General features: G+C 35.6%; 1 protein-coding gene and 2 long non-coding RNA genes across 7 annotated transcripts in view; 2 read left to right on the forward strand and 1 right to left on the reverse strand.

Moving 5' to 3' along the window:
• Positions 1–509: 509 nt before the first annotated feature.
• Positions 510–27,751, reverse strand: D2hgdh (D-2-hydroxyglutaric acid dehydrogenase). 5 transcript variants are annotated; one of them, XM_065307943.1, is made up of 7 exons: positions 27,371–27,751; positions 9,209–9,362; positions 6,889–7,036; positions 6,263–6,654; positions 6,020–6,188; positions 5,499–5,951; positions 2,953–4,994 (listed from the first exon to the last, which is right to left on the reverse strand). In XM_065307943.1, the coding sequence occupies exons 2-7, from the start codon at positions 9,311–9,313 to the stop codon at positions 4,744–4,746; spliced, it is 1,518 nt and encodes a 505-aa protein (XP_065164015.1). In that variant the 5' UTR covers positions 9,314–9,362; positions 27,371–27,751; the 3' UTR covers positions 2,953–4,743. The 5 variants fall into 5 exon arrangements, with proteins under 5 accessions (XP_065164013.1, XP_065164014.1, XP_065164011.1 ...); XM_065307941.1 differs by lacking the exons at positions 2,953–4,994; positions 5,499–5,951; positions 6,020–6,188; positions 6,263–6,654; positions 6,889–7,036 and adding exons at positions 510–987; positions 1,053–1,900; positions 1,965–2,112 and having other exon boundaries at positions 27,371–27,740; XM_065307942.1 differs by lacking the exons at positions 2,953–4,994; positions 5,499–5,951; positions 6,020–6,188; ... (1 more) ...; positions 6,889–7,036; positions 27,371–27,751 and adding exons at positions 510–987; positions 1,053–1,900; positions 1,965–2,112; positions 19,617–19,632.
• Positions 7,286–9,377, forward strand: LOC135796052 (uncharacterized). The gene is made up of 3 exons (XR_010549221.1): positions 7,286–7,923; positions 7,984–8,675; positions 8,751–9,377. It is a non-coding gene; the product is annotated as an uncharacterized lncRNA (long non-coding RNA).
• LOC135796054 (uncharacterized) overlaps positions 22,977–27,883 on the forward strand; it is a 32,832-nt gene continuing 27,925 nt past the window's right edge. The window contains exon 1 of the long non-coding RNA XR_010549223.1: positions 22,977–23,044. This is a non-coding gene — a long non-coding RNA (uncharacterized lncRNA). The remainder of the gene's footprint in view (positions 23,045–27,883) is intronic.

Genomic DNA, 27,883 nt, shown 5'->3' on the forward strand with positions numbered 1-27,883 from the left:
CGAATAGAAAAACGTTTTATTTTGAGTGTTTCTACTATTTACGGGCACTGTTGTTCATAACTAGAAGAAGTTCGTTGGGATAATGATTAACCAACGAATTACCAATAAGGGTGAAGTCGGCTAGATCAATTTGAAAGACATGGAGGTAGGGATAGCATTAGTATTATTAGAGACAATAAGAAAGCATAGATTGGAACCTAGAGACCTGCGACAGAACTGCTGGAAGACTCAGACACGTCTGAGCACCGTAGCTGCTGTGCGCTAACCCGCAAAAATTGGTGGGGGAAGGCTCGGTGCTGGCTAGAACCCCAAAAGCAGGCTTACCCCCACTCCTGTTTTTCTCCGCACCACAACCTGGTTGACCGCAGGTCACTCGGGCTCAAGTCGTCCAGCAGTTCAGTCGCAGTGTTCTACGATCCTCTTCCCCCTCTCTTTATCTTTAGGTAAATTTGCGTTAATCGCGTAACGGTAGCCGTCAATAACCTGCCTACCCTCTCACCATAACACAATCATAATATAGATATGTATTTAATACAATTTAAAAACATATACAAAACACAATTACTTCTGCATGTAAACAGTCTTGTATGGATTAAGTATTCCGTTGGGGTCGAGCAGACTCTTCAGTTCCTGCATCTGTTTGAACGTGTTTGCGCTCTTCACGTTCGGCAGATATTTACTCTTCAGAAAACCTATGCCATGCTCGGCACTGATGCTGCCATTCAACTCATGCACGCGCTTCATCAGTCTCTCTTCAATATACTCGTGCAGCTGCACCGAGTACTCATCAATAGCTATTTGCAAGTGCAGATTCCCGTCGCCCATGTGACCAAAACCGAACACTGAGCGCGCTTTGTCACCCAAAAACTCACGAAATTCATCGACAAGCGTGAAAAATATCTGATGTGGCATCGTGAAATCATAGATGAAAACATAGAGGTCCTTGTGGAAGGATTCTGGGATTGTTTCACGGATTTTCCACAATTCCTAAACAAAAAACATGAAAAAAACATGAAAAAACAAATTTTAATGATGCTTTAAATATGTATTACCTTGATTTTACTTGGTTCAGTTGCCAGGGTACCATTCAAAGTCAAATGTTTCTCCAAACTGTACTCCAGGAAGTTGGTCATCTTCTCTTCATCATGACCTTGATTACTTCCACTTGTCTCAATCATCAAATAAAACGGATATTCCCCAATCGGAGACTTAGAACCTAATTTATCACCAATAAACTGCATCGTCGCAGCATCCATGACTTCCACACTTGATAAAACCTCCCCCAGATCAGTTTTCGCCCTTTTGTAAGTCTGCAACACTTTCTCAAAACTCTGCAGGCCCAAAAACATCAAATTCACTGACGAGGGTTTCGGCGGACATTGAATTGCAACTTTTGTGATCACACCAAGAGTACCTTCACTCCCAATAAACATATTCTTCAAATGATACCCTGTATTATCCTTCTTCAAACTACTCATCAAATCCAACACTTCTCCATCTGCTTTCACAACTTCAAGACCCAAAATATTAGAATGTAGATTTCCATATCGGAAGAGACGAAGTCCACCTGCATTTGTTGCTACATTACCACCAATTTGACAACTACCCCTAGCTCCCAAATCCAAAGGCATCATAAGACCGTGTTTATGCAGTTCATCATCAAGAGTTTCAAGAATGCAACCAGCATCACACACTAATACACCCGAAGTTTCATCAATACTGATGATACGGTTTAAACGTGATGTGGAGATGATTATTTCGTCTAGAACGGGAACAGCGCCACCTACCAGGGAAGTGTTACCTGCCTGGGTACACACCGGAAGTTTATGGTGATTGCAATAGGCAAGAATCTTTGAAATATCTTCGGTTGTTTTCGGTCGAAGCGCCAATTTACTATTACCTATGTTAAAATTTACAAAATAGTGAATATAAAATAGGCAACCCAAATAACACTGTAGTTATACCTCGTAAGTGCTTCATCCAATCAACATTATACTGTTCCAAGTCAGATAAATCCATAATAAGATTTGTTTCGCCGACGATGCCGGCGAAATGTTCGACGTGGTGTTCATCGAGACTGTGAAAGTTACCACGGGTGACTTTAAAGTTATTCTGCAACAATAAATAAGTTTCAATCATTAAATTTTATTAAAAATGTTAAAAATAAAAAAAAAGGTTTAAAAATACAAAAATAAGTGTTTTTTCAGTTTTTTTCCAAAAGAAGGTTATGTTTTTACCTTAGTGAATTCAGTCTTGCCAACCACACCATGTTTATTCCTTCTCGCCGCGAACTTAACCTCATTTATCACATTTCGCGAATACAACTCTTTCGTCCATCGACATTCCTCGCGCACATCTGTGCGCAGCGCACCATTTGTATTTAAAAAACCTAAGTTAGGCAACACTTCCGCACTTGTGCTTGCATTTGCATTGTGATTTAAGTTTAAATTTAACACATTCGCACTCGCACTGGTTGAATAACACGCTGCGCATGCGCTCTTCGTTGATTGTCTCAGCAACATTTTAAAATATAATACTGAATTGTTATGACTTTAAAATTTAAGTTTTAATTTACAGGTTTTCACTTTACTTTACTTTACTTTACTTTACTTTACTAGCACGACGTGTCGGGGCAGACTGATAACTTGCGTTGAGTTTTGTATGTTAAGTAGCGAGTTTTTGCGCTTGACGCAGATAGATTCTAAAAATAGAAACACCATAAAAACGTTAACCGCTGAATGTCACGGTTTCTTATTATGAAATGTGCGATTTTTTTTAGGTTTTTGGAGGTGTGTACGTCGCGTAATACTAAAAATCTTTAAATAACTTTTTTTTCATCAAAAAATTCCAAACGTTTTCATGTGGGTAATGTAAATACACATGAATTTATTTATAAAACACTTTAGTTAATATTTATATAAAAAACATTTAAAATTTCTCTTCTTTCGTACATTTTTTTAAATTATTTATGTTTAATTAAACGTGTGTTAACTCAGCAACCGTCAACTGACAACTGTAGGCCTCTAAAAGCACAAGCCTCTAGGAAAATACCGCGAGCTGATAAGATAAACATTAAACAACAGCATTAAACATTTAAGACCAGTGACAGAACATGCGTGCAGTTCGTGTGCATTGTTTAAACTTGAAATTCACGTTCTACCAACGAACATGCCGACAATTCATGCACCTCAAATTGATATCAAATTGATAACACGCATATTGAATGACAAATCATTTACAAACATTATTTATCAATAAATAATCATTTAGCTATCAATAAATCATAATCAAAACGTAAATATGACGAGTGATGATAAGCCAAATCACATCAATCAATAAAAAATGTAATTTTTAGTCAAAAATTGCAATAAATTAAAATTTTTTAACAAAAATCATTTTTTTATGATATTTTTGAGGTAAATATTGTTAAAAATGTAAATAAATCACTTTTAATTGTTTAAAACAAAATTTTTAGCATTTTAAGTAAAATACTGATTAGTTTGTGGAAATATTAGGTACTGAGTAGCAAGTGAAAGTATAATTTGCAAGTAATTTAATTAAATCTAGTTGAGTGTAGGTACGGTGTGAAATTGAATCGTGTGCATAATTGTGTTCCGCCTTAATTAGTTCCACTTTGATGAGTTTTACTTTTCATACCTTCACTGTGAATTGCACTCGCTTGCAACAAATTACCAGGTTTACAACGCTCGCAAACAATCCGTTTAACTGGTTAATTAAATAATTTCCATTTTCACACACACCGGAAGTGCAAGATGCAAGATGAAATTTGAATAAAAATTAATATCACTTAAAACACATTTTATTACTTAAGTAATTTTACTTAACTTAAGTAATTTTTGCTTAACTTAAGTCACTTTACAAAATAATAGATTTAAGTAACGTGCGCACTGACCAACTTAACACAACTAAACTAAACACATCTGTGCACAGCGGTTGTTTTATATTACAAAAGTTGATTTAAGTTAGGTGTGCGCTGAGTTTGGTTGGGTTGATATCTTAAAAGCCGGTGTTGTGTGGTGCGCACGCCGAGAAAAGACGACGAACCTGTTTGCCGTCCTGACTCAGGGTCAGGCGGTTGAAATTTAAATTTACATTTCTATATTTCGACTTTCGGCGTGCTAGCGGCTTGACAACAGCCCACCACGCCGCAACTAGTCAAAACACAAGCGCAATAAACGGAAAGGCGTAATATTTTGGTGCGCGACGAGCGTGGAAAGCGTGTTTTATCTTAGAGTTTTTAAGTTTTTCGTTTTAAGTATAGTTTTACGATGGGATTGAGAACATGAGAGTTTGACGCGCTTCAGTGGCATGATACGGTGATGCGCCAGGAATAGATGAACGCTAATTGAGTGTACAGCGCAGAATGTAAACATGATATTTGCCAAAATGATAGAGAAAACTTGCTAAACTATGCAAGTAATTTTCCGAAACGCATTTTGTTTAGTAAGAGGCTAGAAATTATGACGTTGTAAGCTAAAAATTGAATATTTTCCGTGTTTGGGTTTAAAATAACTCAAAAAATATGAATTTGTAAAATATTTTGCAAAATTTTGTGGAAAATATTGGATTATGATTGATAATAATATAAAATAAGCAATATTTTTTGATTTGAATATATTTATTACAATTTTATCACGCAAAATAAGTTTTTCACAATTTGGAAATAAGTTTTTTCAAATATTTTTCAAAATAATTAAGAAAAAAAGGCAAAAATGAGAAATATTATGGTAGAACTTTATAAGGATTTAAAATGCCTTTAGGATCCATCATTTGTTTTAAACTTTTCATTAAGCCGATGGCACTGGCCGACTTAGAATATTGCAAATATTTGCTTTTGCGGAAACCGATGCCGTGTTCAGCACTCACGCTGCCTCTCATTTGCGATGTGTACTGATAAACAAAAGGTTCAATTTTGCCATGGACTTCTTCACTATATTCTTTTAAAGTTATATTCAGATGCAAGTTAGAGTCACCTAAAACAAACATTTTTAAGTACTATTTTCGAATAAATAAGGATAACGGTCTAAATTTTTAAATCACAACTTTTTTTCAGACATTTTTGTTAATTATTCGAAAACTAAATGAGATAAATGAAAAATTCTTGCATAGATCGGTTCTATATTAAATTCTGTATAAAATTATATAGAGATTTGGTAAAATATTGTTTTATATACAGAGTAATAAAGAATTTTGTAAATTATTTCAAATTTTATTTTGATTTCTTTTCATTTGTTAATAAAATTAAGAAAAACAACTTAATCAATGAAATTTTTATCAAATAATATGTAGAATTTAATATAGAATCTATTGTTAAAAGAATTTTTATTAAAACATAAAAATTCATTGAATTATTCACAAATTACTCCATAAAAACAATGTTTCCACATTTTTAGACCGTTATTCTTCACTAATATCAAAAAAAACTTCTCCAAAGACATTTTTACATAAAACTAAACAAAATCCAATAAAATATTTACCTATATGTCCATACCCACAAACAGTAACAGCACTCTCCCCCAGCCTCTCCCTCATAATCTCCACAATCGAGTAAAAAGTCTTAATCGGAATAGAAAAGTCATATTTAAACACATAACCATCATGTTGCAAAGCAGCTGTAATCGTCTCTCTCAACTGCCAAATATCCGCAATCTTTGACGGATCACTACTAACAGTTCCATCCAACACAACACCATCCGACATAGTCTCAGCAAGAAACGAATGCAATTTCTCTTCATCATGCGTTGCATTACTCCCATGCGTTTCAATCAAAATATAAAAAGGATGTTGAGAAATCGGACACTGTTTGCCAAAATGTTTCGTAACCACATTCAATGATTGCGCATCAATCAATTCAAACGAAGAGAGCACTTCTGAGAGTGAATGTTTTGACTTCCGGAAAGTTTTTAAAACATTCTGGAATGAATTCGTACCTTTTTTCCGTTGAAAAAATAAAAATTTAGTATAAAATGAATAAAGATGGTTTTAAGATAAAACTAACCTAAAAAAGCAACATTTGTAGCCTTCGGACGTGTCGGACATTGAAGTGCCACTTTGGTAACAACCCCCAACGTCCCCTCCGACCCGATAAACATATGCTTGAGGTGATATCCAGTGTTGTCCTTCCGCAGCGTGCTCAAACAATCGACCACATCCCCATCAGCCTTCACCTACAAGGGAAATACCCTTAATTCACCCCTCAAACTTCAACCTTTCACCCTTTCACCACAGCAACCAAACTTACAGCTTCAAGCCCCAATACACTCCCATGTAAATTGCCATATCGCAATAATCTCAATCCGCCGGCATTTGTCGAGACATTTCCACCAATATTACAAGATGCTTTAGCGCCTAAGTCAAGTGGAACCATTAAATCATACTTAGCTAGGTGAGAATCTAATGTTTCGAGTATGCAACCAGATTGGCAGACGACAGCACCAGATATATCATCAACCGAGATAATTTGGTTCATTAGTGTTGTAGAGAGGACAATTTCGTCGAAAACTGGGACTGATCCGCCGACTAGGCCAGTGTTGCCACCTTGTGGGCATACTGCTAAGTTATGTGTGTTGCAGAATTTTAGTATTGCGGATACTTCGTGCGTTGTTTTTGGTTTTAGGATACATTTACTCATTCCTAGACAAATATTAGTAAATATAATCAAAAAGTCAAGTTTTTCTTAAGTTTTTATCAGTTTTTCATAAGAAAAATCAAATTAAAATGGCGATTTTTAATTATTTTGTTTTTTTTATGTTTTTTATGCAATCTGGGGCTTAATTCTTTGTTAAAATAACTAAAAACTAAAGAAAAACTTAATTTTAAGTTGTTAGGCAACTTTTTATACACAAAAAATGCTGTTTTTATATTTACCTTTTACGTTTTTGACCCAATCAACATTATAAGCTTCACATTCTTCTGGATCTCGAATAACTCGGTCTTTTCCGAGTAAATCTTCAAAATAACCATAATGCGTGTCGTCAAGCGTGCCAAATTTTCCTCTGTCGATATTATAACGGTCCTTTAAGACCAACAAAACACAATATAACCTCAAAATGTAACAAATTGTTTAAAAATACGATTTTCCCGCCACACTCAGTATAAAAATAACTTAATTTAATATTATATCACAATGGCTGTAGTTATTAATATTTTTGTTTGTTTTTTTGACAAAAATTATGAAAAAAAGTCGGCCATGTTGAAAATTTCACAAAATAATCAATAATTCCTTGCTATTTAAACAAACGACGTTAAAAATATAAACAAACAGAGCATCTACACTCATTCGTTCGGTATAGTCTGTCATGTTTAGATCGTAGCGCATCGAAATTTCGAAATTCCCTCAGCGGCCGACGGCCATCGTCGCGTGACTCTTCGGCGGCCATTTTGTACGCGTTCCTCACGCTCGCGTACCTACATACCGAGAAAATGTCTACGATTTAAGAAAACGGTCGATGTGTGATGATTAAAAGTATAAACATCAATTAACAACCAAAACGTCGGTTAAAATGGAATAAAACATCGTTGTTTGCAACATCTTAACAACAAACAATCAAGAAGAATAAATTTAAACAAATTTTACAAACAAAACAAGAATTTTCACAGTTGTGAGAGTTATTAAGAGTACCATTCGAAGAAGATATCAAGAGCATCTGGGGCTCCTTGCTGGTCGATAGTTAAAATAGAAAACTAGGTACTTATTAATAATTTAAGAAGAAAAATAAATGAAAAATGATTGCATTGTCACACCGAAAGGAAGCAACAAATATGAGTAGATTATTTGAGTATTGCAAAGAGAAGACCCAAGAAAAAAGGGTAACAAGAGGGTTCAGCATCCCCCTAAACAACAAGATAGTCATACGCGCATGCGTAGTAGTATTTCAGTTAATTTGATAGTAAAAAACACTTGTAAGTCTTAAAATTCATCAAAAACCTTTAAAAAACAATTAAAACTTAATTATTTTACAGAATAATGAAGATTTCATACCCCCAATCGTTACCTTCAGCGTTTTTTCAAGTTAAGTCATTACATTAGACCTAACCTCAAAGTACGAGAACCTCTAGCCTAAGAAGAAATCTACATATAAGCCTACATTGCCATTCTTAACTACATAGTAAATATCATAGTAATAGCGATTGTGTTCTCAAGTCAAGAAGTGTATTCGACTAAATACGCTCGCCCAGTCCCACAACGAGTGTGGATATGTGCATGAAGATGGCGCTGTGTGACATTGCACGCCAATGTTTAGGCTATGGAAATTTGGTATACTCTGCATTTAACCTCAAAATTCGCACATCATATGAGTGGCGTGCGGTGTGGATGCGTACATGCGTGGCGTGACGCGGCGTTGGGTTTGGATCGTGCGGCATTGTTCCAGCGCGCGACTGGTTAGATGGCGGTAGTGGCGCGGTCGCAGTGAAGCGTTGGCGGCCCGTCCGCCGTCGTGCTAATACGGTTGCTGCATTGCGCGGAAAAATTGCCGCAAGGGTTGGACGCGACGACTGTGCTTGCGTGTACGCGCATGCGCATTTCAACTCAGTGCACTTGGATTGTCCATTCGCTCTCGGGGGCTTATAGAATTACGACGCGAGTGTTTAAAGGATTGTTTGAAGTTATGCTTCGTTTATAAAATGTTGGGGATGTGGAATCTAATATCAAAGTAAGTTTTAAACGTAAAAAACGTAAAATTTAACCTAAAAATTTAATTTTTTTTTATTTATTTTTTTTTTTTTAGTTCTGTTTAAAATTGGATGCGTCATCAGTCAAGAGATGTACATATAGGTTAATTAATTTTTTAAGAGTAAGCATTATCTCAAGCCATTACCAGATCATAATTTATTATTATTCTGCAAAGGAAGGTTTTTTTATAGGGGCCATAATATGAAAAATTCATAACATTCCAAATTCTTCGTGTAGGAACAAGATTGCAAATTTCGTCATTAATTTCTCTCTTTTAACAATTAACTAATTCTAAACTTACATTATTGAAACTTTTTTTTCACCGGACTGATGACGCGTCGCACACACACACACACACAACACACAATTAATAATAGTAAGCGATAGTAATTTATAGGTTAGAATGAAATGTTAGGATTAATATTTATGTAAATTAGGTAGGTAGATGAAGTTAATAATTATAGAATGCATTGAAGACTGTGAAGAAGAAGAAGAAGAAGAAGCTAATGTTACCTTGGTAAACTCGAGTTGTGTGGATAGAAGTCTCTGCACCTGCTGGATGATGAGGGTGCGAGAGGTCCTGGCTGTGGAGCTTGCACGTTGCAGGATTTGTTGCATTTTATTCTTCTTGATTGTTGGAAGTTTCGATTAAAATTATGTGTAAAATCTGTAAAAGTGAAAATTTTATTTTTTTATTTCTTAGGTTTTGAAACTTAGGGGGTGAAATGGGGTGAGGGTGAGATTTTATTAGGGTAGGCGGAGTTGAAAGACTCGCGAGAGGAGTGCGAGATGTTATCCCCACTCGAGGCGGTGGCGCCGCGAGGACTACTACTACCAAGACACCATTGCACCCTCTTTGCCATGACCTCACCCTATAGTGGATTAATTTTATCACGACCCCTTGGTTAAGAATGAGTTATTTTCATTTTGTTGTTTTTTTAAATGGGAGTTTTTGCTTGTTATCTTGTATTAAAGAGTTTGATCGATTGCTACCCTTGTAGAAGGGGTAGTTTTCACATCGTGTGCGTGGATTGAGGTTTCGACTACCTGTTGCGTCCATTGTAGTTTTGATTCGGTACATTTTAGACGCTATATGATTTTATGTTGAAAATTTATTAATTTTGTGTATGTAGGCAACCAACATTACGTTTAACCACAAATAATTTCAAAAAACATTAAATTTTGATGTAAATTTGTTGTTTTTAGGTGTTTTTACATTGCAATACATTGCTAATGTTAATATTTTAAACGTTTTTATTGATTTTTAATGAAAATTTATGTTTTTTGTTAAAATTTCAAGAAATTGAATGTTTTTAATGTTTTTTTGATGTTTAAACACTAAAATATCTTCTGTGGCTCAATATAAACGTAATAGGGGAGAGTAGCCATATTTGGACCATTTTTATATTTTTTGATTTATAGAGCCACATATAAACTGTCAATAAAAATTAAGTAGCGGAAAAGTAACTCACAAGGCTTATCAACAAAATGATATTTTTGGTTTAAGTAAAAATTATATTTATACCCCTCAAATTTCAATTTAAAAAAATTGTGTTTTTGGTCCAAATTAAGAAACCGGTTTCCTAAATTGGACCGCGCGGTTTCCTAAATTGGACCATGCTTTTTTAACGGCAATTGACACAATAGTTAATTTTAGTTTTAGCAGTAACACAAGCACATTTTGTATAAACCAAAATGCGGCATTTCATACAGTGGATCATTTCGAAGATTTGTGCTCGTCCACAAGCTTTTCTAGGAGGTCGAAAAAATGATATACGTTTTCACTGTTAAAACCCGATGCCTGTCTTCGGTCCAACTTGGGCAACTTGAAGAATTTATATTTAATGATCAACGACAATCTTAATATAACATAACCTCTCAAAATTAATACTATAAATTATAGATAAATAAAGAAGCTTTCTGATGATAAAATAATAATCGGTAAAACTAACGTTTTAACGGCTTGACAGCTTTTGCACTTACGTCGTTATAATAGAATTGATAATCAATGATGCACAAAGTTGTTGTCACGACGAAAGCACGCGGCAAGTTTTAACCCAAATAGTTGCATTAATTGTTTATAAATACGCGTAAAATAAGGGACCTGCCTATTTTTGCACAAACTTCAACAGTCCGCGGATATCGTGGTGGTCCAACTTAGGCGCTGGTCCAAATTATGCTACCTTCCCTATCTTGTTACCTATCAAATTTTTATACTTAAACAACTGATTTTTATATGCAAAATGATTGATTAATTAAAAACATGATTAAAACATGCCGCGTATGCCGACACTAATTAAATTAATGATGTTATAATAACTTATCGGTCCCTCTTCGTACGTAGAGAATATAATTGGCTATTAATCTCGACCGGCGCACGCTGATTAAGATAATTGACTAAAGTGACAATAAATTATCGCGCATGAGTGGCGCGCGCGACTTTTAACCTCTTCGTTGTGTGCTTTCGCTATCGCGCGCCGATTTCCGAACAATGTTGACCATTCACATACTGCACACTGTTTAAATTTAACACTCTGTGTGTATTAATACAGATCTGTAGCCAATTATATGCGGATCATACGGAAATGTCAGTGCTATTTATAAAGCAATTATTGGAGAGACGACAATGCTTTCACTTTGATTTCGTAATCGCAGTCGTGTAATTAGAACAATTGAGGTTTATATTTATATATAGACAGAGTGATAAGGGGAAGCGTTAATGAGTTTGTGCAGACATGGTGCAGACAGTTATGTCAATTGATTGGGAATTAATGAGTTTTGGTGGAAATTTGTAGAGATTTTTGAAATTTTACTGTGTTTTTCAATGTGGATTTTCATTTTGATAAGAAATTGTGTCGAAATTGTTGAAATTTGATAGAAATTTCTTTTAAAAACATAAAAATGTTGGTTTTTCACGAAACAGCGCCACCTATTGGAACATATTCGAGCGGATGACTAGTAGGCAATCAGTCATACAAAATATTAGTTCCAATTTATGCACCAGAGGGCTAAATCTGTCCAAACACAAATAATTTTCATGATAAAGTTCATTATCATTAAAATTTCATTTGTAAAATAATAAAACTCAACCAATAATACAAAACATTACTTCCAATTTGCACACCAGAGGGCCAAATCTGTACATACTCAAATAATTTTCTCGATAAAGCATATTATCATCAACATTTCATTTGTAAAACAATAAAACTCGATAAAAAGTTTAAAATTCCATAAAATTTTGCAATAAACTGTTGAATACAAATTTCTAATTGATGTATTTTGCGTGTTTGTAACCTAGTTTTACTCTCTCGATGATTCTGACCCACATTTTGGAAAAGCAGCACTGAAAGTGTGCCACCGGCATATGGAATCTCCCTCGAACGCAAGCATCCGAAAAAGGGGGAAATTTGAGTCGGCGTCGGCGTTGGAGTTGGTGTTGGGGGAGTTGATGTTGTTATCTCGCGCGGCAAGAGGGTGAAACGGTTTACGCGCCGTGTTAGGGATGAAAGTGCAGGGGTGCGATGACAACTGCAAATCCGACGCGGACGAATTAGTTGCACCCTCAATATAGATTCGTTCAATGGTGGTTTCTTTCAAATTTACACAACCAAAACTTCGTTTCTTGCTTAAAACAAGTGGGACACATAATATTTCATAATTTTTAAAGTTTTTGTTTGTTTTTGCTCATGAAAACTTGAATTGTCTAATATTTTAAGAAAAAAATCATATTTTGAAACAAATAGTGATTTTTTGCCACTTTTATTTAAAATTCAAACTGTTTTCTGAAATTAATTTTTTCCTCAAGCTTAATGCTTATCAAAAAATGATAAAAGTGAAAATATAAATTAATTTACCTACGTCATAAATACGTACAACTTTCCAATAAAATTACTTATCTACAACTCACACAGTCATTAATATCTTCTATCTTTCATATTTCCTATTTCTGATACTGATAACTAGCTACTGATTTGATTCGCGAGGGACCACTCTGTGACATCATGCATGATTCATAGAATGCACTTGATTCGAACAGGGCGCGGCGCACACTCTGATACCCATGTCCCTCTCTGATTTCAACCAGCGAACAAGGAGAAGTGGGAACACTCCAAGATAGCAAGAGAGAAAGGTAGAGAAAGGGGAAAGGTGCACTCGGTGCAGCCCCGTGAAAGACCACCTCACTGCTATTAGGCCAATCCCCCAGAGGTAGATCGGGAAGTGTGGTGCATATCAAATGCAAAGGTAGACACTACGGTGTATTATGCGCATATGCAACATTCCACACTTCAAAAAAAGACATTCAAAGAAGAAAAAACGCCATTTAGGCGCCATTTATTAGGAAATCTTGTTTTTTTGAGAGGGAAATGATAGATTTTATGAAGATATACGCATAGAAAGAAGAATCACTCATTTATCTAGTTTAATTTCGTAGTTATAACAAATTTTTATATCGAAACACTGAAAAATTTAGAAAAAACATCAATTTTTCATTAAATTACAAGATAATTAATAAATTTACGTACTTTCTTGACATATATTTATATTCTCCATTAAATTATCTATAAAATGACATCTCCATCAATATTCTACGAGTTTTCCTCTGAAAGTTATACTGATTTAAATAAACACTAAAATGTCTACTTCCGGTACCAACCTAAAGCCTCACACTTACGATATTAACGAAATATCCCTAACTTTTATATTCCCCTAGAATATATTACCAAAAATATAAATTAATAATGATTACACTTCTTCTAAGGGTAATACAACCAAAGTATTTAATTAAAATACCCAAACACTAATGCGTAACCATTGTAACCAATAAAATGGTGGAAATAACTAATTATCTCCTTGTATAATTACCCAACACAATGTTGCCAACACAACTCAGCACGCCAACAATACGTCGTTTCGTTCCGCCGTTCCCGCAATTAACCTCGCGCGTGCGTGCGTGTGTTCTCCGAAAACAAAGCACGAACGCAGTGAAAAAATGCACATAATCACCACGATCACGTATTCACGTTCATTCGTGTACCAAGTTCCTCATCACTCTGTCTCATTCCACTCCTAGTCCTTGTCCAACTGCAAACGCTCCTTCAGCGATGAATAAATGAACAGGAGGAGAAAATGTAGAAGGACCAAAAGGAGGGCGTCCAATCAACGCATGGCGATTGCGCAATGGAATTCCGCCGGTAATGGTGGGACTGTCGGCACGCTACGGGACCACCGTCGGCGCCAATCACGCCAGATGACGCATGCGCACTTAGCAAAACATTCAACACAATCATACAGAATATAAGTTTTAAAATTGGTTAAAAATTCACTATCACCCATACTAAATGTGAAATCAAATATATCTATATGAATACACAGCGGAGATATTCCCGTAAACAACTTTTGTTTTTAACCAGAGTGACAGAGATAGTATTATTATAGATGAAGATATAAACGAGTTAAACAGAAATAGAGAATGAGGAGAATAAAAAGGAGAGCGCAGTACGCCTACTTCTCCACCTAAATATTCTGTGATGCGCGTAGGCAACCTCTCCCACTGGCCACACAGGATTGGTTGCATTCATCTCCCCTCTCCCCACTCATTCGCCAGCATGACAAGGCGTCGCCTCGCATGTCGTGCGCACTCGCTCTTGGGGCAGACGTAGAGCTTCGACGCGGCGTGCGGATCGGGTACTTTCGTGTACGACTTTCGTGTCTGGTCTCCGCGCGCATGTGTGTGAGGTTAGTGTGCACACAATCAGAAATAACTCAATACCGTCACATTAAAAGCAGTGAAATAGCAAGCAAATCAAACAATTAGTGTATTGTGCAGTGCGATTTCGGATATTAACGATATCAACAAGAAAATAAGGTTAGTTTAAACAATTTATCAAACGCATTGTGTGAATGCATTTGCGCGCGTGTTTGTATAGTAGGCTGGGCATGAGAGAAAGTAAGAGAGGTGTACACGCACAGTGTTGCCATCTATTATTAAGCGTAGAAAGCATAAGACTGTGACTGCTGCATATTTGAAAGTTAACAATCGTTCACAGTCTTAAGCGACACAAATAAAATTATAATAAACTGGAAAATAAGCTTTGCGTGTAGTTTGTGTTTGTTTCGCAGTGCGCATGCGCAGTTGCCAGACACTAATAAATAATAAAACGTGCCGTCGAGCTGTAATAAACTCGGTTTACCGTTTTCGTTCTGGTTCTCGTCTGTACACGAAATAAATGAATAGCGGTTCGTCGGGGATTCTGCGCCGGCGCGCGCTCTTCATTGGACTGATTGCCTTTGTACATTTGCGCAGCCGGCGAACATGGCGAATGGCGGAAAGCGGCGAATTACAATAATGCGCAACATCGCTCAAATCAACCCACGAGAGCGATCGAGAGGAGAGAAAAAAGTGGGAATACGCAAATCAAACTTTCATTCATTCATTCATTCGTTGGTTCGTTCGCACACATTATCCTTACTCACACAAACACACACCAAACACATGTATTATATGCATGCGAGTACATTTCGGTTATTTGTCGAGATTATTACAAACTACAAGTACTACAGCCAATCATATGAAAGGAACATCTCAATTCATGCTTGTTTTCGCTAGTGAAACATTCCACTATCCAATCAATTGAGTTATATGCTGTTTATTGTCGTTTTTCTGGTTTTCTGATGGGTTTTAATGGATTTTTAATTTGTTTTGAATTGTTTTTCACTGAGTTGTTGTTGTTTTCGTGGCGTGGCATGTTGCAGTGCGTGTTTAATTGCATACCGTGAGTAATTTCGAACAATTGCAATTGCCAGACGTGTATTATGCGTTGTTTGAATGGAATTTAAGGTAGTTTCGTGGAAGTTTAGTGGAAATTTCATGAATACTCTGTAGGTGATGATATTAAACGTTGAGTAATGTTGGAAAGTTGTCTTCCGACGGTGAGAGTTGAGAAATTGGAATTAAAAGCTCAAATTTTAATGGAAAAAATGTTTCTGGTAATAAAATTTTAAGAAATAATTAGAACTAAATGAGAGATATATTTATTAAAATATTTTATTAATTTTTACGCGTTTTTTAAGCAAAATTTCTTAAATTCATGCAATTTTTCACTTTTTTTCAAGTTTTTCTTGAATTGTGACAAAATTATAATATTTTATTATTATCTATGTAGTGTATTTTATAGTCCATATTGACATCTATCTATATTCCAAAAATTGTATCTGTATCTTTAATAGTTTCGGAGTTATAACGATTTTAACATCAGTATCAATGCATTTTCAATGTGTTACTCTTTCCCCCACCACGCAAAAACCCCTGCAGATACAATTTCTCCTCATATGTAGTTTTAATCTCCTTTAAATTCTCTTTCTAATGATATCTTCATGAATTTTCTACAATTATAAATACCTGAGTAAATCGACTTGAAACTAATGCAACTTTATTGTGTTGTTAGTAGTTTTGTTTGAGCATTAATTCGCTTTTTATCAACTTCTGCGCGCATTAAGTTACAATGCAAGCAAAAGCCAACTACTAGTTAACCAACACACAATGTTTTACATTTTAATTTCCCAACATGAGCACGCAAAAAAGGCAACAACGCAGACGTAAACAAGAAATAATTGCCTCGCATTTGTTTTACTTTTAACAAGCAAAGAGGCAGGATATCATTTATATCCTGACACGATTAATAACTTTATTAACCAGGCATCAACATAACACAATTACAAGTTTCTCTTATTTTTAATTTTTTTGTGTGTAGTTCAGAAAAAAAAAACGTATGAAATGATTAAGTTTTGTTATAAAATGTCATCGAATACGTTGATGTTTGCGACGTTGGCAAGTTTTGCGCACACGCAGCACATGTAACAATGGCGTCATTACGGTGCCTTCCTAAGAACTGTTAACACCGGCGATTTCCAACTAGAGATAACCGCGACGTGGAAAAATCCACCTACAATTTATATATGCGCCGACGAAGGTCTCGGGTTGCGTTACATGTGAGCACGAAACAATAATTAGTATGGGCAGACGCACAGCATTGAAATGAAAAGTTTGAAAAGCTTAAAAGTTGATTTATTGGTGCATTTTCTGATTTATTTTTGTTTTTATTGGGTTGTTTGTCAGGTTGGAGGTTAGGAATGTTTACGAGCGTGCGGTTCGCGGAGAAAAACAATCGTATTTTTCAAACAATCGAATGTTAACATTCCAGGCATTGCGAGTGGATGCAAGTGAATTATACCGGTCTTAAATTTAGTTTTTTGGGAATATCTTGGGAATAAAACGAGATGGAGTGAAAATTCTTTTGTGGAGTTGTAGATAATTAAATTGGACATCTTTTGATGGTATTGTATTGTTGATTATATTTGTTGTTAATTAGTTATAGAGTTAATAATGAAGAAAAATATTTTTTTTTATAAAAATTGATTTTAGGTATATTTTAATGCAATGAATAATTTTACAAAAATATGAATATTATGTAGAATTTAATTCTGCGTAAAGTGGTGAAAAGATAATTCAGTTATCTCATAGCGTTGTTTAGTTATTAATTAAAAACCAACGAAAACACAATATTATGAATCTGAATGGTTGCAAGTGAATTATACCGGTCTAAATTTTAGTTTTTTGTTAATATCTCAGAAAATAATAAAGTTAGAGTGATAATTCTTTCATGAAGTTTTAGATATTTAAATTGGGTATCTTTTGGCACCCATATGATGTTGATTTAATGGATTTTCAATTAGTTAAGAAGGAATTAATAAGTAAAAATAATTTTTTAATAAAAATTGTTTTTAAACTCATTTTAAAATGCTGAAAATTTCTACAATTATTTTTATATTATGCAGAATTTAATTCTGTATAAACTACAGAAAAAATAATGCAGTTATCTCATTGCGTTGTCAAGTTATTCATCAAAAACTAACAAAAACGCAATAAAATCTATTAGATTATGAATCCAAGCACATAGATAATGCGTTTCGTAAATTTCGGGGTTTTCAAGTTCAACACAAGCGTAGAAAATCTTATCTGGAAAGAAAAATAAACCAAGAGCAGGTATAAAAACGCCTTGGACTGGAACGACTTGCAAGCGCTCTCCGAAAGCTCCAAGTTTCGGACCTGCCTCGGTATCGCCGAAAAGCAGGCACAAAAGAAGCAAGATCGACGCGCGTGTAAGAAAGGGACGACAGAGGATGAAATAAGGGCACAGTGTGGACTGTAATCTAGAGATAGGACCCGAATGTACGTTATCTTTGTTCAACGCACAGCTGTGAGTGCAAGCGGCGCAGCCAACAGCGATAGGCATCTTTGGAGCACATCAGTATATTATTTTTTCGAGGGTTCAAAGCCTGAAATGAGAATACACAACAATTTGAAGGTCTCGACTACCTACTTCTGCTTTTTATACTTCCGATTTTCGAACATTTCACAATTCTACGCGCGGTTTCGATCAGTACCGATGCATGCTCACATTGTGCATCACCTGAAATTTAAAATAATGTGTTTCAAGACGTGAAAGATGTAAAACTGTGCTCTGTGATTGTTTTTTTTTTTTTTTTGTTTGGTTTTGTTTTTTGTTTCGCGCTGTGCGTGGTAGCAATGAAAGCGAACTCATTGTCGGTGATTGTGGATATGTGCGCCGACGTCGTCGACGGGCGGAACAATAATTGCGTTAAAAAGTTTCAATGTGGGTCAAAAGAGTCGCGCGCCCGCCGCCGCCACCGCCGCTGTTCGTCGTGGTCATGACCTTGCGCCGCATTAGCGCTGTGTGTGTGCAGCAGCGTCGTTTCTTTTAAGCGGCGAATGAACTCGACGTGCGAACGGAAAACTACTGCTCTGTGTGTGCAACTACTGGTGTAGAGAGAGGAACAAATGAAGCAAGAAATTAACAATCGGCGAGTACAACAAGCAACAAATCGAAATTGAAATCAGTAAACTGGTTGGGGATTTGTTACAGGTAGAAATTAATTAATATCTTTGAGAGTGTTTAAGTTTGGGGGTTGATTTTTGGGGTGTTTGTTAAGAATTAAATTCTACGTCGATGTGTGAAAACAGATTGTTGATAAGTTGTTTTTATAAAAAGTTATTAACAAAAAAGTGGATTTTTATAATTTTTTTTGGAAAATATGCTGTAAATGTTTTGGTTATTTTGTGGTGATAAGATTACGAGGTGAATTAGGTGCAGAATTTAATCCAGAATAGATTTTTAAAAGAATGAAAACAATAGCTTTTTTAGTTTAGAAGATATTTGATAAAAACTGAGATAAAACATGGCCGGTACTTTTTTTCGGAGTCAATTTATTTTACATTTTTTAAAATAACTTTTATAGTTCATAAGCTAGACTAATAATTTTCGGGACAGTTATTCAGAATGAAATTCCACTTCGAACTGTAAAAATAGATTGTTGATAAGTATTTTTGTTAAAAAGTTATTAACAAAAAAGTGAAATTTTTATAATTTTTACTAAAATGGCTTTAAATATAGTAATTATTTGGTTTTAATAATATTATAAGGGAAAATAAGACGCAGAATTTAAACCAGAATATATTTTTAAAAGAATCAACTCAAAATCTCTTTTAGTTTAAAAGTTATTAAATAAAAACTGCGATAAAACATGATCGGCACATTTTTCGGTTCATTTTTTAAAATTTTGCCACTTTACGCATTGAAATCACACGATATGACGAGTTTTTGAATGAAAATAAATAGCAACACGTACAAAAATTAAGTACATCTGTCGGCAACACTGATATCCAATTTTACGACGTCTGATGCTGCGAAAAATTAATAAAACGTTGCACACGATGCACGTAATTTCACACAACACACAAAAACACACATACAAAGAAAAACTAAAAAAAAAAAGGCAGCCACAGCACGGCAACTGTTGCAAAACTCAAAACGTAAATTAAATAATATCGTGGGCGTAGTACCAGTGCAGCAATGCAGTCATTCTTTTGTTTATCATCGTGCAGCTGTTGCGCGATGGCAACACGACGAGAAGACTTGCAATTGCAAACTAACCGCCAAGCGGCGAGATGTGTCGGATGTTGGGTTATGTGGGCGCCGCGCGATTGCAAAATACGATCGCGAAAATATCAGACCCACAACGCGTTGAAAATACGTAGTGGGAAAGCGTAGGGACCGCGGGGACGCAGCCGGGAAGCAGTACTGACTGCGAAACACACCAACGACGACGAATCGCGGGGAAGTCGAGCGAGCGCCCCGACGCCGATCAATACGCGCAACCCCTGGGTTTCTCTCTGCCGGCTACCCAGGCTGGCGGCGAGCGTGTGGGGTGGATAATTCCAATGCCATACCGAATACCGAATATTCGGAATTTAGACATTTAGACATTCCACGGGTGGAAAATTAATAAATTTATCTTTTCGAGGCAAAGATTTGAACATTTTTGAAGTTAATATTTGTTTAGATATAAATTTAGTGAGGCTTTATCGCTGTTTGCAGTATTTGTATTTGTCCCAACGCTGAGTCAGCTTATTTATTTCCCTTATTTTCACTTATTCCGTACAAATGTCCTGCTTCCGGTGCGCAACACGCACGCATCCGACATCACATGTTCGCATTCAACAGCAGAATATGTAATTAGTTCTATTTACAAACTTGTTTAATTTGTGGTTAGGTCACATTCAATGTGCTAATTTTTAACGAATACATAACCTGCAAATTGTATATTATAAGTTTTTTCTTTTCTTTGAAAAAAAAAAAAAAGATTTTATTTTGTTCGCATTGTGTTGCCGTAGCCATGACAGATATCCGGATGTTTCACATCAGTTGAGTGAAAGTTTCACGTATATCCAGTTTTTCGACAGTCTTCCTTGCGCGCTTCCTTTGCTTGTCGCAACGTTTTCGCCCGCGGGCGAGATGGATACGTATTATATTATAAGTTTGGCAGCGTGTGCCATGCTGCCATGCGTGAAACGTTAACTCGATTGAATGTATAGTACACGAAAAGCAAAACGAACAGTGAACAGCTTCTATTAGTACGTTAGCTGGGAAGTGACGAGACGAAATGAGGAAATATGTCTGGAAAAATATCTGTGTGTTGTGTGGGTGTGTGTGTTTGATAGTTGAATGCTAGGAGTAAAAGTCTTAAAAGACAATAAGCGTGCGTCCCGCGGGACGCGCGTCTAATATCATTACGGCTCAGACGCATCGCAGACAGCTGCGGAAACGAATTTTGTGTTTGGAAGTTTACTAGGAGAAGACTTTTGTAGGAAGACTTGAACTGTAGAAATGAAGGTGGGTGCTTTGGGAGGATTGAGGAGTTAGAAGGGAGGAGGGAAGAATAGACAAGTGCCGGAAAATACTAATATGGATAATAAGGGCAGGAGGTAACGGCTGGGGACGCGCTGGAGCGAAAGGCGAAATGAAACAATGAAACGAGTGGGAGATGTGAAATGATTGGATGTAGGGTTAGGAAGATAACTGAATTCGGGATTATTTAGTTTTCGAATTAGGAATTAGGCTTATAGATGTGACTTTGCGCTCTGTTTTGTTGGTTATGTTAGGTTATAATCTGGAAAACAAATAGGAGTAAGTAAATCGGTATTATTAGGTATTTATTTAAGTGGAATAAGGTTATGGAATACAGAAAAGCGTTTTTTATTTAATTTTCCATTGTTTTATATATTTTTTTAGTTATTAGAGGGAATAACTCAAAATTGACGTCATTTTGAAGGAAAATGTAGATTGGGATGCCTACCGCGAGAATTTCGATAGTATTTTGTTGATATTGCATTTTGTTTTTTCAAATTTGGTTCAATTAGCATCAAATTTTCGATTTTAAAAACTCAATATTGATGTTAGAAGCAATTATAAGTGCAAAGACGCAAGTTTAGAGGTTATAAACTAAAAAGTAACTTTTTAAAAACGAAATAAACAATTTTTGAAAAAAATATCTTATTCATATTTATTTGGGAACATTTTAAACATAAAAATAGTGTCTATTATTTTTTCTGATTTTTCTTTTCGCTTCCTGCGTGAATCTAACTTTCTTTTCTCAAAATAACGAAGCTATTTATTGTTGTACAATTGAGAACTTTGTGAAACGTGAGAAAATTGTGTCTTAACTCGCGACACAACCGAAAAAACAACACGTATTCCAAATTTATCCTAAATTGTTGAATAATTTTGACATCGTTAGAAGAAATTGCTCTCAAATTGCATTTTTACTTGACTTGAAGCAATATCTTTGAGCACTTCTCGTTGCTTTAACCTAAGTTAGCTCTGATGTTGGATATTAGACGATAAGCAACGACCCCGCCGCTCTGCCGGTGGACTTAATTGGGTGTTAAATTGCCAATTAACGAACCTGGAACTACCCTGCGACGCGCCTCAAATGTGTATCGCAAAATATATACACACAACAATGAGATTTTACTTTTTGCATGTACAAAAACAAAATTGCAATTAACTAACATGCCTCACATGAGTACATGAGTTAGTTATAAGTTAATATCACCATCACGCGGTGATAAAATAAGTTAAAATTTCATTTTCGCGTGTGTGCGTTAATGGAAACGATGATAGCGATAACCAGAACAGTGTAACTAAAACTAAACTATGCACAAATGCAAACACAGACACAAACATGAAAATGTTTGGTGTTGGAAGAGATACTAGTCACACAGATAGACAATTTCCGCACGGCACGAAACGATAATATCGATCGGTCATCGCCAGACTGTTTGAGTTTCTGGGGAGTGGGTTTGACCAGAATCAAAAGCACCATTTGCGGAGTCATATGAGTAAAAACCAAGTTTAGGCTTAAAATAAGTCAAAATTTAAGTCAAAATAAATTTTTTGATTATGGTTGATTTTTTTGTTTTCTTTGCTTGTTTGTTCATTTGTTTGAAAATTCCAACGGCATGTAATTAAACGAACTTTATTTTTTCGATTTTTAACTTGTCAATTCATTAAATGCACTTATAATTAATGTTTGCACTTAAAAATACAGAACTGAACTTAAAAATAAATATTTGCACTTTGAAAAATGAATTCCACTTGAATAAAATGCTTTCCACTATGAAATTAATACTTTGCACTTATAAAACTTGCAGTATTAAGTACGTGCCGTACTCTTAGCCGGCCCCTTCTATCCCCCCCCCCCCCCACCGCCCCTCAAATAATACCAAACAAGGTAGCTTACCTAACCACCACCCCCAACCCCCAACCGCCAACCACCTCCTCCCCCCAACCCCCAACCCCCCCACAAATAATACCAAACAAGGTAGCCTACCTAACCACCACCCCCAACCCCCCGACCACCCCCAACCCCCCGACCGCCCCACAAATAATACCAAACAAGGTACCCTACCTAACCACCACAAATTATAAAGTTTCAATTTAAAAAGTTGATTCAAAGCAAATTTAAGCTTAAACCTGAATATATAAGTGCATTGTATTAAAATATAAGTTATACAATCTATAGTGCATAATATGAATTTCTTAGTGCAAAGTATGAAAACTTAAGTGCGGCTGTTCAAGTGGACTGTATTTTAACTAAAGTGCATTTAATATATCCCCAATTCCAACACAATACAATTTTTCTTTCACTTCATGATGGAAATTGGCGTTGTTTTTTGTTCGTGGACGCGTGGAGCGTACAAAAAACGTAAAATCGAGAGGAAATGAACACACGCTGGTGAAAATTAAGCCGCCCCTAAGCATTCACTCAACTCAGGGCGCAGCTGATACTGAATGCAAATACGCACGAACAGAACACACTGCGCATTGTAAGCTGGCATAGAATGGAAGTGGAAAAGAAGCGAAATAAACGAAACGAACGAGAGTAATAAGCAAAGAGTCCAGTGTTTATTCGAAAAATGCAAAAAAAAAACGCCAGGCTTTTGTATTCATGTTTTAGTCTTATTTTGGGGCGGTGTACATTTCCTAATTAAAATTATAATCTTATTTGGCGAGAAAATTGTGAAAAAATCGTGTTTTTCAATAGGGAAATGAAAAAAAAAAAGTTTCAAGGTCAAAATGGTTGTATACTTGTAGTAATGGACATTTTGAAGGTGACAAAGTAACTTTCGAAAGCTTTTGTGGACATTTTACGAATTGGTTGTAAAATCATTATGTTTCTTTTCAAAATGCACTCTTTTTGTGTTTGGGTATTGTCACTTTACAAGTTGTAATATACTTTTGGTGGTTTTCGAGTCAACTTTTACATTTTCGACAAACATAACCATAAAATTCAACTCACTTCCATTGCTTCCATTACTTTCAACAGAAATACTTACAAGAGCTCATAACAATTATCATATTAGCATAAAACAGATAAAAAGCAATAAAAGAAAAGACGTGTTGAAAACGAAAACTTGCGACAACAAACAAAGAACAGTCGTTGCAATAACACCGGATGAAAAACTGCGAACTCAAGAAAAGTCGTTTACGATTATTGCCTATAAATTTTCCAACTTTTAGCATTCACTGAAACCAGCGCGACATTTTTCTGTTTTTTTTTTCTTCAGAATTCAGAAATTCGCTGAAAATTCATTAAGTTATTGTCAATTAAATATTTCATTAAATTTATGTACAAACCACAAGAGCTTCTAATTTCATGTGAAATTAGAATTTAATTAGTCTTTGTACGTACTTTGTTTTTCGTTTATAAATTAAGTAAAAGTTCAACGTTTTTGCAAACAGAAAAAAAAGTACATAATTTAATATTCTGCGCATGTCATGATGGTAATTATGGTAATGACGATGAAACGCCAAAACCTAACCAAACCTATGCATTACTAATAGTAATACTAATACATTCATAAAGGTAGACGAAACCCTGTGAGCTTTGAGGATGCTCACAAGAAGGATTAAACTAAGTCGTGTGCTGCCTTTGTGCGGTAAGGCACGTCGGCTGGCTTTCAACATCATAACCAAAACACAAAGCCAATATTCAAATCAAATGTGAACTTGTACCTATTGCTAAAATTACCCCAGAGGTAGTATTGTCATGTAACAGAATGAGAGAGGTGACCAAAACCGGAAAAAGGGAGGAATGCTAGGAAGCAATTATGCAAAGTGACGGATTTAATTCATTACAATACGAATACTCACAAAAGATGAGTGTTTAGGTGTGTTTGGTTGCATATCAAGCGAATAAAACGCGTTTTTGAGGTTATTTTGTTAGAAGAGAAGCGCGCGTTGTATTTCTGTTTATATTGATAGTAATAAAGTCATGGAAGCATTAGTAAGGTAATTCAACGCGATACTATCGGGCGAAATGGCCGGAATCATCGAAATAACAGCGACAAATGCGCGTAAACGACGCTCGAAAGTCATAAACTGCCAACCGCAGAAGAAGCATAAAAATTGATGATGAAATTAATATCGAAATATTTATTTTTCGGTAGAATTCTGTCGAGTGTAGGTTATGAGTGAGGTTATGGTCACAGCGCAGCCATTACGTGAGCACACGTTTCACCAATTTGCAGAAATTCAGCATAACACATTTTCTATCTTATTTTAGTGTGTGTGGTGTGTGGCATGCTAAGATGAAAACCGAAAAGGAAAAGGGGTTGCGAATGTGCCGAATGTTGCGATGCGTCGGGCGCGCCTCGTAAAAGCCGTAATAACACGGCGTACACTGCAGTATACCCCTATATTGTGGTGTGGAGCGGATAGGGGTTGGTGTGTGAAACGTGCGCGTTTGAAACGTGTCGGTCTTTCTATTTTACTTTCGCAGTGAACAAAGAGTTTGGGTTTAGAGGTTAGGTTATGTTATGTTTACACTTTTGATTCGAAGAGCTATAAAAACATAACCTATATTATGATATATTTTATTTGAGGTTATTTGAGGTTATTTTCTATAGCTTGTAATGAAGCAATTTATATTCCGATAATTTAAATCTTGTAGGACGTGTAATGTCGCATCAGTTGAATAATTTTAATTTTAATTTTAATTGCTTTCATCTAAATTAAAAGTGTAAATTACGTCGCGCACCTTCTAAGCTTCCGTATTTCTTTCGTTTGTCTCCGACAACCCTTCGTACTTTTAGGTTTCAGCTTACAGCTTCCACCCTTGTGGAGTAAATTCTTTTGCGTAGGTTTTTTTTTTCGCTCGCTCGTTTTTCTTGTTTGGTACATCATTTGCATGCCTTTGTAGCTCAGTGAACGCGCATTAAATTTGCATTCCTATATTCTTGCATTTGCATCGCATCTGAATTTACACGTATTTTATTTTATTTACACTCATACCGGAAGAAGTAACGGAAGGAGGAACTATTAAGATTGTGATTTAATTGCAAGTGCAATTAGAGAATATTAATTAATTTGAGAGAAGATATAAGAAAATGTGAAATAAAATAAAATGGATGATTTGATTGATATTTTTGGTAATAAAAACGAAAATTGCCTGTTGGAGAGTGTATTATTGACTTGATGGCGTTATTAAGACCGCTGCATTGCTCAAGTAGCACTTTGGGAAGTTGCAAGTGGCAGGGAATTGTGGATATTGTGACGTGGAATGATGGAAGGAGGGAAATTGGATGTATTCACTACTCCAGACGTCTGACAGACGACAAAAAGAAGTAGAAATCTTTAATTTTAGGATTTTTTCTTCTTATAACCTAAAAATATTATTTTAACAGTTGGTATTACTGAAAATAAGCTAAAATATTTATTTATTTGATAATATTTGGTAGTAGAATGAAACATGAAAAATTCGTAAAGAACGTCAGGATAGCTAAAAAAGACCAATCAGAGCAAGCAACTTGACTCTGACGTCACTTCCCTTGGCCAATCAAATGAGAAATGAGATTTATAGCGCGAAATTTAAAATTACAAACTAAAATTTAATGTTTTTACCAACAAAATCAATAATTCTTGAAAAAATATTTTTTATGGACATTATCCGATCTTTTTTCTACAATTTTCTTCAATTACAATTCCCATTACAGTGTTGCAACATCTAACAATCCTATAACCTAACTTTTGAGATTATCAGCTTTGTAAAACACATTCCAACCAAAACTACAATCTCATTCTCCACCCCTCCCCATAACTTTCGATTTGTCCAGTTAAACCCAACCCCAAATAAGTGCCCAAGTTCCAAAACTTGTACCAATACAAGCCCTATGCAATTCATTACAATTTGCGGCTTCAACTTCCAAGATATTGAAATGAAATTATAACCAAACCTTCAATGTACTATGCGCACATGTACAACCACGTGATGTAAATTTTAATTTGATGCTTCCTATGTATAAGCAACTACACTTACACCTAGTCGTCTAGTTGTGGTGTAGTTGTGGTTACATACTTCATGTATGATTCAAAGGGTTGCAATCGACTTGCTCGGCGCTAGTAGAGTTACACTAAGAGTCGATCGAAGCCCCGACGCCATTATTCGTTATTACTCGTTACCGAATCGAAACGGCCCGGGCGTCGCGTATAATCACGAAATTAATGACTATAATCATCCGACGTCGCCTGCGGCCTCGGCCACGACATGTTGCGGTAATTTATTTCGCTATATTTTTAATGAAACGTATCGTAAAAACTAAATAAACGCATTTTACAGTCACTTTTTAGGAATTTACTATACACTCGTGTATATTCGGTTATTTTCCGTGTTATTATTATATAATACTCCATGATAACAAACAAAATGAGTGGGAATTGACTTAAATATAATTTAATTCTAAAAATAACCACAAACCTTTTGAATTTTTGAATTTTAATATTTTATCCTTTTATAATGTATCCAAGTTTTTAAATCAATATGGCACTACGTAATTGTACACTATGCAACACAAAACACTTTATTTTTATTTTTATTTTTATACTATACTTAAGTACGAATACACTGTTGATGATCCGTGTGAGGTTAGGAAAATATTCACTTTTTAAACGATGTAAATTGGTTTTTAGTTAAGTATGCACTGAAAAACTGTAAATTATAAGTGTTCCAACACCTCACGATAGAAATTTTCGCGGATTGTGTTGAATTTGCGATTAAGTAACGCGCTTAAGTAACAAGTTGAGCGCGCGATAACGCGATAATGTCCGCCGTCGTAAAAACAAATGCAATGCGGTCGACGCCGTCGAGCTGTTCACGGCCACACTGTTCTCCTCTCCTCTCCTCCTCTTCGCTCTGTACTACGTCAGCGCTACGGTTTCATACAGAGAAAAAAACATTCGACAAGTTTTTCATTAATTACTCCGCGAATTT

Source organism: Atheta coriaria, unplaced genomic scaffold (assembly GCF_025399875.1).
Source record: "Atheta coriaria isolate IRGN ID8LTWV9N9 unplaced genomic scaffold, Caltech_Dcor_3.1 hic_scaffold_7_pilon, whole genome shotgun sequence".
NCBI classification, from domain to species: domain Eukaryota; kingdom Metazoa; phylum Arthropoda; class Insecta; order Coleoptera; family Staphylinidae; genus Dalotia; species Dalotia coriaria.